Source organism: Mobula birostris, chromosome 12 (genome assembly GCF_030028105.1).
Source record: "Mobula birostris isolate sMobBir1 chromosome 12, sMobBir1.hap1, whole genome shotgun sequence".
In the NCBI taxonomy this organism is placed as follows: Eukaryota; Metazoa; Chordata; class Chondrichthyes; order Myliobatiformes; family Myliobatidae; genus Mobula; species Mobula birostris.
The window spans coordinates 34,687,862-34,708,676 of record NC_092381.1 but is presented as its reverse complement, the minus strand read 5'-3'; the positions used below and the strand labels follow the sequence as shown (position 1 = coordinate 34,708,676).

General features: G+C 41.8%; 1 protein-coding gene across 2 annotated transcripts; it reads left to right on the top strand.

Annotated features, from left to right (window-relative positions):
- Positions 1-3,080: 3,080 nt before the first annotated feature.
- Positions 3,081-18,959, top strand: nsun4 (NOP2/Sun RNA methyltransferase 4). Of its 2 annotated transcripts, none has more exons than XM_072274630.1 (7): positions 3,081-3,203; positions 3,745-3,917; positions 4,003-4,460; positions 7,641-7,795; positions 15,476-15,636; positions 17,476-17,600; positions 18,658-18,959. In XM_072274630.1, the coding sequence occupies exons 2-7, from the start codon at positions 3,816-3,818 to the stop codon at positions 18,932-18,934; spliced, it is 1,278 nt and encodes a 425-aa protein (XP_072130731.1). In that variant the 5' UTR covers positions 3,081-3,203; positions 3,745-3,815; the 3' UTR covers positions 18,935-18,959. The 2 variants fall into 2 exon arrangements, with proteins under 2 accessions (XP_072130731.1, XP_072130730.1); XM_072274629.1 differs by having other exon boundaries at positions 3,715-3,917.
- Positions 18,960-20,815: the final 1,856 nt, after the last annotated feature.

Here is a 20,815-nt window from a genome sequence, read left to right as displayed (position 1 = left end):
AAGAAATTTCCCCTTACGTTCCCCTGAAACTTTTCATCTTTCACCCTTAACCCATGACCCACACAACCTCAGTGGAAACCCCTATCTATACCCTTCATAATTTTGTATACCTCTATCAAATCTCCTCCCAATCTTCTACATTCCAATGAATAAAGTCCTAACCTATTCAATCTTTCCTTATAATACAGGTCCTCCAGATCGGCAACATCCTTGTAAATTTTCTCTGTACTCTTTAAAACTTATTTACATTTTTCCTGTAGGTGGGTGATCAAAACTGCACACAATACTCCAAATTAAACATCACCAAAGTCTTATACAACTTCAACATAACATCTCATCTCTTGTAGTCAATACTTTGATTTATGAAGGCCAATGTACTAAAAGCTTTCTTTACGACCCTATCTACTTGTGACACAACTTTCAATGAATTAAGGACCTGTGTTCCTAGATCCTTTTGTTCTACTGTACTCTGCAGTGCCTTACCATTCACTATGTAAGTCCTACCCTGACTGGTTCTACCACTGTGCAACACCTCACACTTGAATGCATTAAATTCCGTCTGCCATTTTTCAGATCATTTTTCCATCTGGTCCAGGTAACACTGTGCCTATTTGCGTGTGTGTAGAGAGAGTAGAGTAGTGGGCTAAGCACACATCTTTGAGGTGCACTAGTGTTGGTTATCAGCAAGGAGATGTTATTTCTGATCTGTACTGGCTGCAGTTTCCTAATGAGTAAGACAAGGATCCAGTTGTAGAGGGAGGTGCAGAGGTCTGGGGTTTGAATGCTGATTTGTAATCACTAACTAGCAGGTGGATGTTGGTATTGCTATTGTCCAGGTGGAGAGCCAGTGAGATTGCATCCACATAAACCTATTGTGGCAATGGTAAAATTGCAGTGGGTTCAGGTTCTTGCTTAAGCAAGAGTTGATTCTAGCCATTATCAACCTCAACAATCACTTCATCACAGTAGATGTGAGTGTAATTGGGTGATGTGAGGCAGCTCACATTTCTCTTCTTGGGCATTGGTATGACTATTTCCCTTTTGAAGCAGCTTGGAACCCCCAACTGCAGCGGTGAGAGAATAAAGATGTCCTTGAACACTCCTGCCGGTTGGTTGGCAAAAGTTTACAATCTCCTAAGGGTTTGACACCTTGTGAGGGTTCACCCGCTTGAAAGTTGCTTAATATTGGCCTCCTAGACAGAGATCACAAGGTTGTCAGGTGCTGCAGGGATTTGCACTGGTGTAATTTTATTCTCCTTTTCGAAGTGTGCATAAAAGGCATTGAGTTCATCTGGGACTGAAGCATCACAGCCACTCATCATGTTAGGTTTTGCCTTGTAGGAAATATTGGTCCACAAACCCTGACAGAGCTGAAATCCATCCGATTCTGTCTCTAACTTCAAATGGAATTTTTCTTTCACTCTTAAAATAGCCTTGCCCAGGTCATACCTGCACTTCTTATATTGTGCTGGATCGCCATCAGGAGAATCTCACAGATCTAAAATTCAGCAGACTATGACTCTCCTAGTTCATTCATGGCTTTTGGTTTGGGTATGTCCAGTATGTTCTCGAAGGCACACAGGTCTTAAACTTGGTGACATCTGGTGTATTCATTCAAATTTGAAGATGAGTTCCTGAATATTGTCCAGCCCACTGGCTCAACGCAAACCTGTAAGTGCCTCTGCCTCCCTTAACCATCCCTTTTTGATCCTCAGACTGGTGCTGTGCAGTACCAGGAACTCCAATTAATCAGATACTAGGCCCCTGGAACCAGGAGGGAGGATGCGTCTGGGGCTAAATTTTGAGCCCTGATAACAGCAAACAAAGACTCACACTGAGAGAATAATTGACATGTCTTTTAAGCGATTGATATTGTACTGACTGTGGGATAGCAAACAAAGTTATGTGAAGTTGCTTGTCTTGCTGTATAAATATGAGCTGTATAACCTAGAATTCAGAGTTCTGGTGGCGGTGGAGACTGCTGCATTGTCTCCATGATATCATGTTGATAAACTCTTAAAACGAAACTTGAAGTCACTCTGATGTTCTTAGTGTTTCCACGATACACGGTAAGCGTTCCTGATGGTGGTATAACAGCGGTCAGGTGTGTTGGCTCCTCTGGTTGCACAGGTGATATGTTGGTTGCAGTTGTTCACAGACTTCTTCAAGCTGGCCAGGGCTGAAATCCCCCACAATGACAGGAAAGGTATTTGGGTGCACTGTCCATGACTGCTGATCAAATTGCTCAGCCGTTCCAATGCCTGCCTGATGTTGACCTCAGCTGGAATGTATTCTGCTACCAGGATGATTTTGGAAAAAAAAAATGGACAACATTTGACCACTAGGTGCTACAGGTTAGGTGAGCAGGACTGAGATAAACCACCGTATTTATGTACCACGATGAGTTAATCAAAAAGCATAGTCCACTCCTCTACCTTTAAAAGATCCAGTTCTCCTCTGCAGAGAATGGTGAAGCCATTGGGTTGGGCCGAAAGAAGCTGCAGAAGGTTGTAAATCTAGTCAGCTCCATTTTGGGCACTAACCTACAAAGTACCCAGGACATCTTTGGGGAGTGGTGTCTCAGAAAGGCAGCGTCCTTTATTAAGGACCTCCAGCACCCAGGGCATGCCCTTTTCTCACTGTTACCATCAGGTAGGAGATACAGAAGCCTGAAGGCACACACTCAGTGATTCAGGAACAGCTCCTTCCCTTCTTCCATCCGATTCCTAAATGGACATTGAATCTTTGGACACTACCTCACTGTTCTAATATACAGTTATTTCTGTTTTTGCACATTAAAAAATCTATTCAATATATGTAATTGATTTACTTATTTATTAATATTATTATTTTCTCTCTCTGCTATATTGTGTATTGCATCGAACTGCTGCTGCTAAGTAAATAAGTTTCACGTCACATGCCGGTGATAATAAACCTGATTCTGATTCTGATTCTAAATTCTGAACGCTGAACGAAAATGGGGGAAGCGGGCCACGTTTCTGTACAGCAGTCTTGCTCTGAGGTCTTCAAAACAATGTGTCCTGATGAAGGGTCTCGGCCTGAATCTTCAACTCTTTATTCATTTCCATAGATGCTGCTTGACCTGCTGAGTTCCTCCAGCATTTTGTGCGTGTTGCTCTCGATTACCAGAATCGCTTATGTTTAAAACTTGGATTGTTGACTTTGGGGAGATGGAGGCTGAGGTGAGACCTGATGGATGTTTATAAGAGACATAGACGGTAGTAGTTTGTCCGGGTTTGTCCGATATTATGGCAGGTGCCCTCTGTTCCAGGCAGCGTCCTGGTAAATCTCTTTTGCATCCCTCTCCAAAGCCCCGACATCTTTCCAATAACGTGCTGACTAGAGGTAAATGCAATGCTGCGGACATGGCCTAACCAGAGTTTTCCGAAGCTGCAACATATTGTTTAGACAAGTAAATGCAACACCTACAACTTTACCGCCTGATCAATCACCATCAGGGACTGTCATCAACGTAAAGTGTAAACCGGAGTTGTTTTCATTTTATTCCCCCTTTCCCCATGCTGTTTGCGTTGCTTTAAATTTTAAATATATGTGTGTGCGTGTGTGTATCTGTATGTGTGTGTACATATATATACACACACATATACACATATAACATACGTATATGTGCATACACACATTATATATGCATGTATGAACTTCAAGCTAGATCTCTTGTTGGAATTCATTCAGGGAATTCAAAGTTACCGTCTGTCTGTACAGTATTTTTGAAAAGCGGAACGCTTGTGGATGGGACATGTTTCCGACCGGACTGATGTGAGTGGTGCGGTACAATGGCGGTGCTCGGAGGTTGGAGTGTCCGTCTGAAGAGTTTGACCGAGCGTTTGGGTGAATGGCAGCGGCTCCCACGGAGAAACGTTTACAAGAAGAAACGGGTGAGTAGCCGGGGTGAGGTGGAGGGGTGAGCTGCTCTCCGCGGGGAGGTGCCCAAGACTGATTCCTCCTTCTTTCCTTCCACAGGCTCCGTCTGGCCCCAGAGTTCCCCGTACCCAGTTGGCGTTGCAGAACTTGGACATGAGCTGCAGCTCTCAGTTCGGCGACCTCTGGCCCTCCATCCGTGTCGGATTACTCTGCGAGCAGAAATACGGGGCCCTGGTTAACGGCTTCGGTGACGCGGAGGAAGTGATCCGAAAGCTAGAACTGCAGCAGGCCAAAGACTTCGTGTACGACGGCTGGAGCAAATGGGCAGAACTGGGGCCAGGCTGCGTTCCTAACACAGACTGTCATCTCCGCGAAATCCAGGATTCACATCAGAGTGTGCAGACATCCCAATCGTATCCTGATCCTTCACTGCCTGTCGGTGACTCGGGACGAGAACCTTCACCTTCCCTGGAATCGAAAACGCGCCTATCCCTTAGCCCAAATCTGAAATGTTTTACATTTCCAAGAGGAGACACCACACGTTTTAAGCCCGCGAGGTATATTAATGACTTGTGGTCCAATTGATGAATGCAACATATTCACCGTAATTTAGTAACTATATCAGATTTATTTTGGGATTTTCTACAAACGTTTGTACATTGAAGCCCGCGCGTCCTTGAAAGGTATTTAGTGGGGAAATACATGCAGCTCTCCACCTTTTGTGGTCAGTTATAAAGTGGGATTATAGAGCTATTCAAGGTACCGCAAGAACTGCTACTCATTCATTAATTCATTCATTCCTCGCTCGCGTACTCAGTGAGATACAGCGCGGAATAGGCCATTTCAGCTCTTTGAGCCGCGTTGCCTAGCAACCCCTGATTTAACCCTAGCCTAATCACAGGACAGTTTACAATGGCCAATTAACCTACCAACCGGTACGCCTTTGGACTGTGGAAGGAAACCGGAGGAAACCCACACATTCCACAGGAGAGACGCACAGATTCCTTACGGATGACTTTGAATTGAACTCCAAATGCTGATGCCCCAGGTTTGCATTCTATCTGAAAGATGTTCTCTGCCTGGTTTCTTGTTCTGTAGATTTGAGTCAGTTACATTCCCTAAAACTATGGAGATAATTGATAGTTTTCCAGACCTAATGTTACATCTCTATCCAAGCTGAATGCTCACAGTCTTACACTGTGCTCTATGTCCTATGCTCTGTACTGGTCAGAGCAGATGGGCAGATATAAGCTATAAAACATCATGCACTGATTCAGCTAGCTCTTAATGGTTTGTCACTCAATTCACATTCTTTGCCCCATTTCACGTACATCTGCTCTCACTCCACCCTCCCGCCACCCCACTAGGAATAGGGTTCCCCTGGTCCTCACCTACCATCCCACCAGCCTCCGGGTCCAACATATTATTCTCCATAACTTCCGCCACCTCCAACGGGATCCCACCACTAAGCACATCTTTCCTTCCCCCCCCCCCGCTTTCCGCAGGGATCGCTCCCTATGTGACTCCCTTGTCCATTCTTCCCCCCCATCCCTCCCCACTGATCTTCCTCCTGGCACTTATCCGTGTAAGCAGAACAAGTGCTACACATGCCCTTACACTTCCTCCCTTACCACCATTCTGGGCCCCAAACAGTCCTTCCAGGTGAGGCGACACTTCACCTGTGAGTCGGCTGGGGTGATATACTGCGTCCGGTGCTCCCGATGTGGCCTTCTATATATTGGCGAGACCCAACGCAGACTGGGAGACCGCGTTGCTGAACATCTACGCTCTGTCCGCCAGAGAAAGCAGGATCTCCCAGTGGCCACACGTTTTAATTCCACATCCCATTCCCATTCTGACATGTCTATCCACGGCCTCCTCTACTGTAAAGATGAAGCCACACTCAGGTTGGAGGAACAACACCTTATATTCCGTCTGGGTAGCTTCCAACCTGATGGCATGAACATCGACTTCTCTAACTTCTGCTAATGCCCCACCTCCCCCTTGTACCCCATCTGTTACTTATTTTTATACACACATTCTTTCTCTCACTCTCCTTTTTCTCCCTCTGTCCCTCTGAATATACCCCTTGCCCATCCTCTGGGTCCCCCCCCCCCGTCTTTCTTCCCGGAGCTCCTGTCCCATGATCCTCTCGTATCCCTTTTGCCAATCACCTGTCCAGCTCTTGGCTCCATCCCTCCCCCTCCTGTCTTCTATCATTTTGGATCTCCCTCTCCCCCTCCAACTTTCAAATCTCTTACTAACTCTTCCTTCAGTTAGTCCTGATGAAGGGTCTCGGCCTGAAACGTCAACAGTACCTCTTCTTAGAGATGCTGCTTGGCCTGCTGTGTTCACCAGCAGCTTTGATGTGTGTTGCTTGAATTTCCAGCATCTGTAGAATTCCTGTTTTTTGCTCCATCGTGCATCTAGATTTATTGTTTACTTTCCTTAGAAAAAGATTTCGGAAAACTTTTTAACCTCTCTCTCTCCCCCCCCCCCCCCCCCACCATTATTCAAGAAGTAGGATTCTAGTCCTGAAGTGTAGGTGTCCTCTGAGCACCTAGCTTACTAGTAAATATATAAATCACAGCTGAAGACTTTGACAGATACCCGTACTTACATGCTTCAATAGTTGAGGTCCTAATACATCAGTCATAGAGTTATACATGGAAACAGGCCCTTTGGCTCATGTGCTCCACACTGTTCATGTTGTCTACCTGAGCTACTCCCATTTGCTTGCCTTTGGACCATATCCCCCTAAACCTTTCCTGTCCATGTACCGATCTAAATATCTTCTAAAGGTTATAATTGGTCCTGTCTCTATGGCTTCTTCTGTCAGCTTGTTCCATGTGCCCACACTTCAGTATGGAAAAAGTGCTGGCCAGGTTCCTTTTAAATCTTCTCTTCTGTCAGCTTAAACATCTGACTTCCAGTTTTGGATTTCCCCATCCTGGGAAGAATGGCCATTCAGTAAATCTATGTTCCTCATGATTTTGTATCCCTCTATAAGGTCACCTTAAACCTCCTATGCTCCAGGGGAAAAAAGAGTTCTAGCTTATCCATCCACACCTTATAACTGGTCTCTCATGTCCCAGTCACATTCCCATGAACCTTATCTACATTTTTGTATTCAAGCCTTTAAAAAGGATGAGGGGCAACTTCTTCATGCAAAGGGTGATATGCATATGGAATCAGCTGCCAGAGAATGTGGTTGAGGCAGGTACAATAAAACATTTAAATAACTATGCTATAGGAGGAGTTAGAGGGATATGGACAACTGGGACTAGATTGATGGTCAGCATGGATGAGTTGGGCCAAAGGGCCTGAATTACTCTATGAATTGATATGATTATAAATTAATTAAAACTGGTTCTGTAGCATTAAAACTTTAACACTTCTTAGTCCCAAACATGAATCAGTATCTCTCATTAGAAATGCACTTGTTTTTGAATATCACTCAGTCACTCCCTCAGCTCAGATTAATCTTTTTTTTAAATGTTTCAAAATACAGGTAATGGAGGATAGAATGTCTGATATGGTGCTAGGAAATGATTATAGAGTTTTTGAAACATGGGGAGATGATAAATATAAAGCTGAAAGAAGTAAGTCATGCGAAGCTTTGTATCTATTTTGGAAAAAAATGGAAATGAAATTGTCCTTTCTTCCCCTTTTATAAAGGAGAACCCTTTAAACTTAACGGCATAACATATTTTGCTGTATCTTTTGTTTCATTTCAGGCCAGATAATTTCAGAATGCTGGAATATTATCTAATGGATGCTGCATCACTCCTTCCAGTACTTGTTCTGGACGTTCAGCCAGGTCACACTGTCCTTGATCTTTGTGCAGCACCTGGTGGCAAGACATTGGCATTGTTGCAGACAGAATGCTGTCGTAAGTATTTTAATGGAGGCAGTAGTATTTTTTTTAATGGATGCATACTTGTGAACTTGTACATTGTGTTTTATAGGATTGCTTTTACATTTTATATATATATATATAATTTTGTTTTTTATTGTGTTGTTTATACTACATCGGATCTGGAGTAACTAACCATTTCACTCTCCTTTGCACTTGTGTACTGAAGAATGACAATTAACAATCTTGAATCTTGAAGCATTTCCTGTCCTTTCAATGGCATTTGAAAGAAGGAAATCAGTTTGCTTCCCAGGGTAGATTAGTTCTATGAAAATTTTGCAGGAGAAACATTTGCCTACTTGTTACTATTTCTCCTGTTCCAAAAAATACAGGATTTTCTCCTTGTGGTATGATGTTGGGAGATTACATGCAAATTGGGTGGCAGCTCTGCAAAGAATTCGGTATGCAAGTTCCCTGCTGATTGTTTGTCACATTAGTTCTCTGATATCACTTGTACTTTAACCTCAGCTCCAGTAAAACTCCGTGTAAGACTGAAGAATCTTTCTTTTGACCAGATGCACTACAGTATTCTGAACTTGACACTGAGTTGAAAAACTTAAGATAACTATCATGCTATTCCTGTTTACTCCTCTAGGTCTATCTTTTCTTAATGTACACCCATTTCATCTCCTTTTATCTTGTAGCATTATGCCCCTTTGTCTTTTAATCAGCCTGAGCATTCCTTCCCTTCCCACTTCAAATGTTTCTGAAGAAGTTCAGGACACAGGAAACTAGGTGACAGTCATGAAGGGGAAAAGGGTTAAAAAGCCAGTGCAGTCTACACCTGTAGTCATCCCCCTCACTGTTGCATATAGTTGTTATAGTAGGTAATTTTAATATAATTTTGACTGGGATTCCCATACTGTAAAAGGACTAGATGGGATAGAATTTGACAAATATGTTCAAGAAAGTTTCCTTACTCGGTATATAGAAATCACAAGAAGAAAGTGTGAGGTACTTGATCTGCTTTTTCTTTTATTAAGTGCAATCGTGAACAGTAGCCAGATCAGAAATGCTGATCAAGTCAACTAGTTCCCAAAGAGAGCTCTGATAGGCCAATCAGATGGTTCACTGCTGCTCAGCGATAGAACACAAAAAAATCATATGTACAATTAAGAAACATTAAAAAGTAGTAGAAATACTGGAGTCATGATGATCATTTAGGGAATGAGTCCGGGCAGGTGACAAAAGTTTGTCTAGATGAACACTTTGCTTCTAGTGATCACAGTGCCTTTAGTTTCAAAGTAAATATGCAGAAAGATAGGTCTGGTTCAGGGTTTGAGATACTAAATTGGAGAAAGGCCAATTTTGATGGTATCAGAAAGGGTCTGACAAGTGTGAATTGGGACACTTTCCTGGCAAAGGTGTACTTGGTAAGTTGGAACCTTAAAAAGTACAAAACACTGACAGTACAAAGCTTGTAGGTGCTTGTCAGAATAAAAGGTAAAGATAACAGGTATAGGGATCCTTGGTTTTCAAGAGATTGAGGCTCTGTTTAAGAAAAAAGGGTGCTGATGGAGAATAAGAAATAGAAGAGAAGTCTTAAAGAAATCAGGAGGGCTAAAAGAAGGCATGAGGTTGCTTTAGCAGACAAAGTGAAGGAGAATCTTAGGGGATTCTACAGATGTAGTAAGAGCAAAAGAATTACAAGGGACAGAATGGGTCCTCTGGAAGATCAGACCAATAATACTGCATGGAGCCAAAAGAGATGGTGGAGATTTTAAATGATTTTTTTTGCATCTGTATTTAATCCAGAGATGGACACAGAATTTACAGAAGTAAGGCAAATTGGCACCAACTTTATGGACTCTATACAGATTACAGAGGAGGTGTTTGTTGTCTTCAGGCAAATTAAGGTGGATAAATCCCCAGGGCCTGACAAGATGTTCCTTCAGGCCTTGCAGGAAGCAAGTGCAGAAATTGCCAGGGCCCTAGCAGAGATATTTAAATCATCCTTAGTGACAGGAGAGATACCAGAGGATTGGAAGATAGCCAGTGTTGTTCCCGTTTAAGAAAGGCTCTAAAGATAAACCAGGAAATTATAGGCAGGTGAGTGTGACGTCAGTTGTGGGAAAGTTATTGGAAGGTATCCTAAGGGACTGGATATATAAATATATGGATAGACATGGACTGATTAAGGATAGTCAGCATCGCTTCAAGTGTGGTAGTTTGTGTCTAATTTTATATAGAGTTATTCAAAGAAGTTATTGGGAAAGTTGATGAAGACAAGACAATGGATGTTGGCTACATGATCTTTTGCAAGGCATTTGACAAGGTCCAGCATGGGAAGTTGGTCAAAAAGGTTCAGTCGCTTGGCATTGAAGAAGAGGTAGTAAATTTGATTAGACATTGGCTTTATGGGAGAAGCCAGAGTTGTAGTAGATAGTTGCCTCTCTGACTGGAGGCCTTTGACTAGTGGAGTGCTGCAGGGATTGGTACTGGGTCCATTGCTGTTTGTCGTCTATATCAATGATCTGGATGATAATGTAGTTAACTGGATCAGCAAATTTGCAGATGACACCAAGATTGGAGGTGTAGTGGACTGCGAGGAAGACTATCATCGCTTGCAGAGGGATCTGCATCAGCTAGAAAAATGGGCTGAAATATGGCAGATGGAATTTAATGCAGATAAGTGCAAGGTGTTGCCCTTCAGTAGGATCAACCAGGGTAGGTCTTACACAGTGAATGGTAAGGCACTGCAGAATACGATAGAACAAAGGGATCTGAGAATATAGGTCCATAATTCGTTGAAAGTCATACATAGATAGGGTCGTAAAGAAAGTTGTTGTCACATTGACCTTCATAAATCAGAATATTAAGTACAGGAGATAGGATGTTAAGTTGAAATTGTATAAGACATTGGTGAGACCTAATTTGGAGTACTGTGTGCAATTTTGGACACGTACCTACAGGAAAGATGTAAATAAGGTGAACGCGTACTGAGAACATTTACAAGGATGTTGCTGAGTCTGGAGAACCTGAGGTATAAGGAAAGATTGAATAGGTTAGGACTTTACTCCTTGGAAAGCAGAAGATTGAGAAGAGATTTAATAGACGTATACAAAATCTTGTTGGATGATAAATTGAATAAAATGCAAGCAGGCGTTTTTCACTGACGTTAGGTCGGACTACAACCAGAGGTCATGGGTTAAGGGTGAAAGGTGAATTGTTTAAGGGGAACATGAGGGGAAACTTCTTCACTCAGAGAGTCATGATAGTGTGGAATGAGCTGCCAGGGCAGGTGGTGCGTGCGAACTCACTTTCAGTGCTTATAAGAGAAGTTAGATTAGGTGCATGGATGGTAGTGGTATGGAGGGCTATGGACCCCGTGCAAGTCGTTTTGAATAGTTTAATGGCTCAGCACGGACTAGTTTGCTCAATGGCTTGTTTCTGTGCTGTACTTTTACATGACTCTATGACTATTTGCTTTACCTGAAACATAAAATTATATCAAAGGGTTAATCACCTAAAATATTAATTTTGAATCCTTCTCCACAGGTGCTACTAATTTTTGTCTTTATTATATATGAAATAGCTAAGTTTAAATTTTATCAAACACCTTTGCGCTACAAGATCCATTAAATTCAGTATTGAGTGCAGTATTGTTGATTGAGCCTCCTCATTTGATAGAAAATTCCAAATATTTGTAACAGTTATTTATCCATTGCTATGTATCAATTCCACATAAGATCAGCATGCAAAGCAAAGTCTGACGTTGCCCCGTTACCTTGTCTTGCGAGTGGTAGGGATACATTTACTGAAAACTGAAATGCTGAGGTTGAGTAAACTTCTCTGGAGAGGGAGAGAAAACAAACTACATGCAACTTTATTCTGTTCCTACCTATGGGTACCAAGCCTGGAAATGTTTTGTAGAGATACCACCAGTAATAAAATGGTTCTGCTCAGCATCTCTGCTGTGCCTCACCTCTGACAAGCAGTTACCAGTGAATTGACAACACTCCAGAAATTACATATTGTTAAGCTCATTATGATGCCTTGAGGAATTTAAACATATTATGGGCATAGAAGTTTTTTAAACGAGAAAGAATGTGAGCTGAGAAAATAATTGCTACAGGCGGTACCATATTTTGAATAGTGTCATGTTTAATAAAACCAGTAAATGATGAAAGCACTCAACAGTTCTGGCAACATTTGTGGAAAGGAAAACAGTTAACGTTTCAAGTCTGGGTCCTTTCATCAGACCTGGGAAAGAGAAAACAAATCAGTTTATTTTGTAGAAGAGTTGGAGAAGGGGAATGGATACAATGAAGGAAATATTTCTGATAGGGTAATATTGTAATGTGTCAACTACAGAGCAGAAAAAGGCAATCTGGCGCATTGAGTCTGCTCCACCATTTATTGAGAACATGACAGATCTGGTCGTGGACTCAGCTTCCACTGCCTTCCTTTTCCCCGTAACCCTTAACTCCCTTGCTATACAAAAATCTATCCAATTGTGTTTTAAATGTATGCCATGAGGTAGCCTCTGCTGCCTCCCTGGGTAGCAAATCCCGCAGGTTTACTACCCTTTTGGAAAAGCAGTTTCTTCTCATCTCTGTCCTAAATATATTCCCCCAAATCTATGTCCCTTAGTCTCACTTTCCTGCCTCTATCTTATCAATCCCTTTCATAATTTTGTATGTCTCTCTAAGATCTCCTCTCATCTGACTTCCAGTGAATATAGTCCTAGGCGATTCAATCTTAGACTAACCCTCTCATCTCTGGAATCAAACCGGTGAGCCTCCTCTGCATCACCTTCAAAGCCAGTATATTTTCCCTTCAGTGAGGAGAACAGAACTGCACACAGTACTCCAGGAGCGACCTCACCAATACTCTGTAAGGTCGCAGCATTACCTCCCTGCTCTTAAATTCAATCCCTCTAGCAATGAAGGCCACCATTTCATTTGCCTTCTTGACAACCATTTTCATCTGAAAACCAACTTTTTGCGATTCATGCATAAGCACTCCCAAATACCTCTGCTGAACAGCATGCCACAGTCTTTCACCTTTTAAATAATAATCTGATCTTCTGTATTCCTTCCTCACATTTATCAATGTTGTACTCCATCTGTCAGACACTTGCCCACTCACTGAACTTATTTATATCTCTCTGCAGACTCTCCACATCCTCTGCACAGTATGCTTTTCCACTCAAATCAGTGTCATCAGCAAACTTAGATACCCTGCACGTAGTACTGTTTTCCAAGCTGTCACTGCATATTGTGAACAGCTGCAGGCTCAGCACTGAACCCTGCAGCACTCTGCCAACCAGAGATACACCCATTTATCTCAACTTTCTGCCTTCTTTTGGTTAACCAGTCTTCTGTCCATGCATCAAACACCTCTGAAAAACCAAATAAACAACATCCACCTGTCCACACTACCCACTGTGCTCATTATATCCTCAAGGAGCTCTTGTAAGTTTGATAAACAGGACCTGTCCTTCATGAGTCCGTGCTGTGTCTGCCTGATAGAACCACTTCTATCCAGCTATCTCGCTATTTCTTGATGATAGCTTCAAACATTTTTCCGACAACAGGCGTTAAACCAAATGCCTATAGTGTCACCTCACCTGGAAGGACTGTCAAGAGTTTCTCTCCCTGAATGGTAGTGAGAGAGGAGGTGTAAGGGCAGGTGTAGCACTTGTTCTGCTTGCAAGGATAAGTGCCAGGAGGTAAATCAGTCGGGAGGGATGAATGGACAAGGGAGTTGAGTAAGGAGCAATTCCTGCTAAAAGCAGGAAGTGAGGGAAAGGGAAAGATGTGTACCTGGAAGGACTGCTTGGGGCCCTGAATGGTAGTGAGAGGAGGTGTAGAGACAGGTGTGTGCCTTTTGGGGTCATATACTGTGTCCAGTGCTCCCGGTGTTATCGGTGAGACCCAACGTAGATTGGGAGACCACTTCACCAAGCACCTACGGTCCGTCCGCCAGAAGAAGAGGGATCTCCCAGTAGCACCCATTTTAGTTCCACTTCCCATTCCCATTCTGATATGTCCATCCATGGCCTCCTCTCCCAAGTCGCAATGAGGCCATACTCATTGGCCTCATTGGAGGAACAACACATTGTATTCTGTCTGCGTAGGCTCTGACATGATGACATGAACATTGGTTTCTTGAACTTCTGGTAATGGCCTCCCCCCCCCCCGCCCCTTTTCCCTCTCTCACCTCATCTTCTTGCCTGTCCATCGCCACCCTCTGGTGCTGCTCGCTCCTTTTCTTTCTTCCATGACCTTCTGTCCTCTCCTATTAGATTGCCCCTTCTCCAGCCATGTATCTCTTTCACCGATCTAATTCCTAGCTCTTTACTTCACCCCTTCCCCTTCTGGTTTCACTTATCACCTTGTGTTTTCCCTCCCCTCCTTGCACCTTTTAAATCTACTCCTCAGCTTTTTTTCTCCAGGCCCGCTGAAGGGTCTCAGCCGAAAACATCCACCGTACTGTTTTCCATAGGTGCTGGCTGGCCTGCTGAGCTCTTCCAGCATTTTGTGTGTGTTGCTTAGATTTCTAGCATCTGCAGATTTTCTTGTTTCCTCCAGAAATTTGTCTTTTGCTAACGACCAAGGAGGTCATGTTGCTGTATCTATGAGAAGGGATGAGAGCAGAGGTGCAGGAAATAGGGTAGGGTGAGATAGGGTCTAGTGCTCTGTTCTCAATGGAAGCTACAGTTCAGGAAGAAAGAAGAAATTACAGATACCTGAGTGAAATATTTCTTCGTCGGAATAAATGCAACGGAGATGGGGTGGGAGGGGGGGGTGGAAAAATAGAATAGAGTCCTTACTCCAGTGGTACAAAGTATAGTCAGGAACACTGGACGTCCGTGAGTTGGATTAAATGTTGATGGCTAGCCTATCCCCTGAAGTGGAGAAACAGCAATCCAAAAAGGGAAAAGTTAAGAGATGCACCATGTAAAGAAGAGAGCAGGGTGAAAATTGGCAGCAAAATTAGTGAAATTTTTGAGATCTGCAAGAGTGCAGTCATTGATATACTGCAGAAAGACTTAGGAGAGTGGACCTGAGTTAGATAATGTCAGGACCCATAGATATACTTTGATCTGGAGAAAGTGAGTGAATAGTTGAAGGAGGAGTTGACCAATGTTCTGATAAGTTCAGCTTGGAAAGAGAGTGTGTTAGAGGAAAATAGGTTAGGCCTTTGTTCAAGAAAGAAGTGTCCCTTAGATTTTCCTGATGTGGGATGAAGATCTAGAGGGACTGCACAGTTAGGATCAGGAAATTACATATGTAGATACCATTGACTAGGCAAAGGGGATACAAAGGATCATAAATATTTGAAAAATGGACTGGATTAGGACATTAGGATGGGATCACGGTTGGAAGCAATATGTTCTGTGGGGCAAAAGCAGGCTGAATTGGCTGGACAGTTCTGTTTGTAGCTGTTAAACAGAAGGTAGTAGATTGTGTGATGTTAGGCACTGCAAGGCTGGAAGCTGCAAAAGGGAAGAATTTCTGAGGAAATGAGGTCCATGACTGGGAGACAGTCACCAGATGTGCAATAGTGTGGTCAAGGAGGTATAAAGATGTGCATCAGAGCTGGCATTTAGCTACTGTATAATCAAGGTCAGATTTTCAGTAACTGCTCTTCCATTAATATTCATCTTCTTAATGTTTAATGTTGCTTTTGTTCTTGTCTTTTGGATAGGACATCTTGCTGTCAACGATATATCCTTATCTCGTGTAAATAGGTTACGTAAAATTCTTCGGAATTACATCCCAAAGAATCTTTGTGTAGGAGACAGACTACGTATCACGTCATTGGATGGCAGGCTCTGGGGAGAAATAGAGAGGGAAACTTTTGACAGGGTGAGTACATTAGCATGCGGCAAGAGGCATTGTGGCTAAAGAAAAGAAGGCTCTTCAATTGCAATTATTAAAGGACCCTGAATTGCTTTGCTTTAAGCCTTATAACTAGGAGCAGGGTTTTCATAAAAGTTATTACTATAAAGAAATAGTTTGATTTCCATTACATTTAAGAGATTTTGCTCTTGATGCTGGTTTGCTCTTTATTACGTTTGAGTTAAGGTTTTGTCATACTTCTTGATTATCTAACAGAGGTTAGGTAAAGCATTTTTAAAATGAAGCCGTGCAAAAAAAAATGTTTATACCTATTGAAGCCATTGCTTACTCGATCCATTTAAGGAATGAGCCACATGCTTGGAGCAGAGGAGTTTCAGAACTTGTTCTCCTAAACAGAGAGCAAGGTTTGATCAATCTAAGCACCAGGCTGATTTGGAAAGGTCAGGTGGAACGTGGTGACGGGGTCCAGGCCCAGAGCCTGTTGAAGCGACAGGGCCTGGGTCTTAGACTGAGGAATGACCCAATGTTTGGACAATTTAAATGCCAGGCCAGGTGGATTGAAAAGGCAGTGTGTCGGGACTGGAGGCGAGAATCGGGCTGGTTCTGCTCACTGGTCTGTGATGTTTTCTCCACTCTTTGCTGCACTGGTGCTGAGGTTGTGGGCCTGTTCTGGGCTTCATGGCTGCAAGTTTTGCTATGTGATGAACTGAAGCTGAGGTTGTAGGCCTGCTCTGGCTTCATGTCTGTGGACTCACTTTTTTTTCTGAATGTTTACTTTCATTGTTTGCACGATTTGCTTTCTTTTTTCTCTCTGTGCATTGGGTGTTGGACTTTTTTGAATGTCATTTGCAAAGAAGCAAATGTTAGCCAATTTGCAGTACCATGTGCCATATTTCCTCACAATATAGAAGGTGGCCTTTATGGCCCTTTGAATCTATGCTGGTTTGCAGTCAATCACATTCTCCACTAATTTTTCCTGTAACCTGTTCTCCCCACATTCCCAGCATCTCTTCCTAGATTCTACCATTCACCTAAACAACAAGGATAACTTATAGTGGCCAATTAACCTGGCAATCTATTTGAACAAAGGAGAATGAGAGTTATAAATAAATAAATTGACAGTTTTGTTGGGTATAATTCCTCAACATATTCACGGTATTTCTATATCTGACCAATATGTAATTGCATTTGTCACATTATTGGCCAGAAGGGCTATTTTATTAAAATGGAAAGATGCCTCTGCTCCCACTTTCATACAATGGTTCTCTCAGGTGATGTTATGTCTTAGTTTGTAAAAAATTAGAAGTCGAACTTTTGATCCTAAATTTGACTTTGAGAAAAGGTGGGGCTCTTTTGTCCGTCATTATCATTTGACTTGAGTTAATTAAGATGGTCCTTTTCTGATGCTTGGTTATATGAATTTGGTTGGCGGTTTGATGTCTTTTTTTTATGGAAGCTTGTATGGCGTATAGCTCTGGGTTTGTGCTCCAAATGGGTTGTTTTTTTTCCTTTTTTTTTTAGTTATTAGGGGTTTTTCTCTGTTTTAGTTAGTAGGGGTTCTTTTTTTCCTTCTGTCCTTTTTTCCATAAAAACAAAGCTTTAATACTTTGTTTTTTGATTATTATTGATATACTGTTTAGCCTGGTTGATAGTTTAACTTTTACTCTACCTTTGGGTATGTTGTCTTGATTATTTTGATGTATTTTTTTCTGTTGTTGATTTTCAATAATAATTAATAAAAAGATTTAAAAGAATGAGAGTTTGGTGAAAATGTATTTTCATCCACCCAAACTTTCCTGAAAAGTCTGTGAATAATCAAGTTGTTTGTATTAATTGTCTTTATAGGTGTTAGTTGATGCTCCCTGCACAACTGATAGACATTCTGTACTTGAGGAAGACAACAATATCTTTAGCCGGATGCGGCTCAAGGAACGACAAATGCTCCCTCTGTTACAGACCCAGCTACTGGTGTGAGTATTTTAATGATCTTGTTCTGTGTGCTACTAATACGCATGGCCACCACTCCCTCCCCAGCCAATTCTCCCGAGCACCCTCAATATTGCAACACTTCCATGCTGCTGCATCTCTGTGTGACCTTGCTGTGGTGGTATGTTGCTTGTCCAATCTAAAATGGTCAGGAGCAGGTTTTCAAAAGTGAGAGATTATGTATATATTATTAGATGTGAGTATGATGTTCACTTAAAATGGGAGATGGGATATAGGGACAGCAGAACAAGGAAATTAAAAAACACAAAAAAGTGTAAAAGTTAAAAAACCAGTAGATCATTGAACTGGAATGTTATTTCTGTTTCACTTTCCACAGATGCTGCTTAAGTTGTTAAGTATTTCTGGCATGCTTTACTATTTCCAACATCTCTACAATTACACTTTCATAGCAGGGAAAGTTAGCTTATTTTAGAAATCATTCTAGTTACATCCCTGAATTTGGTTTCTGCAGGAATTATAGAATTAGGTATTTGTTTTCCCTCCAGGTTGGGCAGAGTTAAGGGAAGTCAGCTGGGTCTTTTTTTTTCCCCTGTTGATTATCCAGTATTATCAAATAGTAAGTGCTTGTGAGAACATCTGGAGCTGAAGTTAGTATTTGGTATGCCATAATGCTTTGGCTTTTTCCATCCATCCATGCCCACTCATTGTCCATTGCATCTTCTGTTGCCATCCTGATGGAAGCTCTGCCCTATTCTTACCCCCGTCCCAACTTGTAGTTTTTATACTGTTGTCACTCCTGCTGTTTAATTATATCCTACTCTCCACTTAAGTATGCTACAGATTGATTTATTTTCCTTTTCTGAATATGATTGTGTGTCGTCCCCCCCCCCCCCCGGTTGTTTACGCTCCAATCTCACCCACAAAATAACTTTGCCCCTTGTTCCTTGTTACGTGCATTTTCTTTGTATATCAATCCAGTTCCAGGCATGGGTGTACAGTTGATTCTCAATTTTTCTTCCATATCAACATATCAAGACAAAAATATTGCAAGAGAATTTATTGTTGAATTTTCTTTCTCAGTTCTGCCATTCTTGCTACAAAGCCTGGCGGATCGGTTGTGTACTCAACGTGTAGCTTGTCCCAGTTGCAAAATGAGCACGTGGTGGAGAGAGCAGTGCAAGTGGCAGAGATTGAACATGGTATGGAGTTGCGTGTGGAGGACCTGAGTGATATTCGGACACTTTACAAAGAGACGTTTAATTTCTATGACCATTGTAGAGTTGGTGAACTAGTTCTTCCATATCTTACTGCAAATTACGGGCCAATGTATTTCTGTAAACTGCACAAAATACATTAAAAGTGTGTATTTTTTTTAACTCTTAGATGACTTATTGATTTCATTTTTTGTCTAGTAATGCAACTGGAATTTTGTTTGCTGTTTCCCTGTTCATGAGACTTATCGTTTGATTTTTTTTTTGCAAGTTAGTACTTTCCTCTTCACTGTAAAGGTTATTAGTTCAGAAAATGAACATGTGAAATAATTCTGGGTAGAGCCAAGTTGCACCTCAGGACACAGGATGTTATCCATGGGCTTTCAAACAAATGGTGATGCAGGAGGCATCATTAAACAAGAAATTAAAAATGCATGTAGCAAAGATGCTACAGTAAATGTTGGTCATCAAGTCAGCTATGATACCTGGGGTATGCATGGGATGTTTTTTTAAGACTAGTTTGTATGCTGGGTAGCTAACCTAGGAACAGACTACTCTTGATTGGGTATTTTGCAATGAGCAAGGGTTAGTTGAAAGTGAGAAGCGAAAGCAATTACTTACTAGTGATGAATGGCACTGAGAGCCAATAAATCCCAGGACCTGATCATTTGCATTACGAAAGTTGTAGCTATGAAAATAGCCATGATGACATTGACGACCTCTCTCTAATCCAGTGAACATATACCGTAATGAGAAAGAAAAGAGCTGCATTTTAAGGCGTCCTTTAAGATGTTCCAGGGAAGTACTACTTAATTGTAATTATTGTTGTAATTTAGTAAAGTGTAGCTATTGATTTGCAGATTCTTAGCTTTATGGCCAGATCTGCCATTTTAATTACTAATAATTGAGTAATCAATGTTGTTCAGGGCACCGATTGAACTTCCTATCTTGAAATATGCAAAGGTCCTTGTGTCAACATGGGAGCTCAGTGCAATGCTGTCTTAAGGCTGACAATTTTTAGAATCAGAAATTTCATACATTTCCCTGAGTCCACCTGAACTTTGGTGATAAAAATCTGGTCATCTTTGTGAAACAAAGCACATCCTTAATCTGCTGTGAAGGTACAACACTCCTACCCGTATCTGGTGAGATGAAACTTGGCGGGCCTGAAGTTTAGAGAACCCTATACATTGCTGTAATTTTACCAAGAAACTACTCAACTTATAATTACAGTAAGCCTATGAGCAACTGTTACTATCAGTTATAGTTAGTCACATGAACAGAGATGAATTTAACATTAAAAAAATATACAGTATACTTTTTATGTTTACAAATAATTTTGTAATATCTATGACCCATGATGTATGTAAGGTCCTGAAATGTAAGTCTCTCATACAACCAAATATTTTACTTGCTTGAATAGTAGGCAACTAGTAGAGTGGATAGAGGAGAAGCAGTGGATGTGGTATATTTGGATTTTCAAAAGGCTTTTGACAAGGTCCCACACAGGAGACTAGTGTGCAAACTTAAAGCACACGGTATTGGGGGTAAGGTATTGATGTGGATAGAGAATTGGTTGGCAGACAGGAAGCAAAGAGTGGGAATAAATGGGACCTTTTCAGAATGGCAGGCAGTGACTAATGGGGTACCGCAAGGCTCAGTGCTGGGACCCCAGTTGTTTACAATATATATTAATGACTTAGATGAGGGATTTAAATGCAGCATCTCCAAGTTTGCGGATGACACGAAGCTGGGCGGCAGTGTTAGCTGTGAGGAGGATGCAGGGTGACTTGGATAGGTTAGGTGAGTGGGCAAGTTCATGGCAGATGCAATTTAATGTGGATAAATGTGAGATTATCCACTTTGGTGGCAAAAACAGGAAAACAGATTATTATTTGAATGGTGGCCGATTAGGAAAAGGGGAGGTGCAACGAGACCTGGGTGTCATTATACACCAGTCATTGAAAGTGGGCATGCAGGTACAGCAGGCGGTGAAAAAGGTAAATGGTATACTGGCATTCATAGCA

Coding starts and splice junctions, on each gene's coding strand:
- nsun4 (XM_072274630.1), top strand. CDS start 3,816: ATGGCGGTGCTCGGAGGTTGGAGTGTCCGTCTGAAGAGTTTGACCGAG. Junction 7,796..15,475: donor GTTGCAGACAGAATGCTGTC/GTAAGTATTTTA, acceptor TCTTTTGGATAG/GACATCTTGCTGTCAACGAT. Junction 15,637..17,475: donor AGAGGGAAACTTTTGACAGG/GTGAGTACATTA, acceptor TTGTCTTTATAG/GTGTTAGTTGATGCTCCCTG.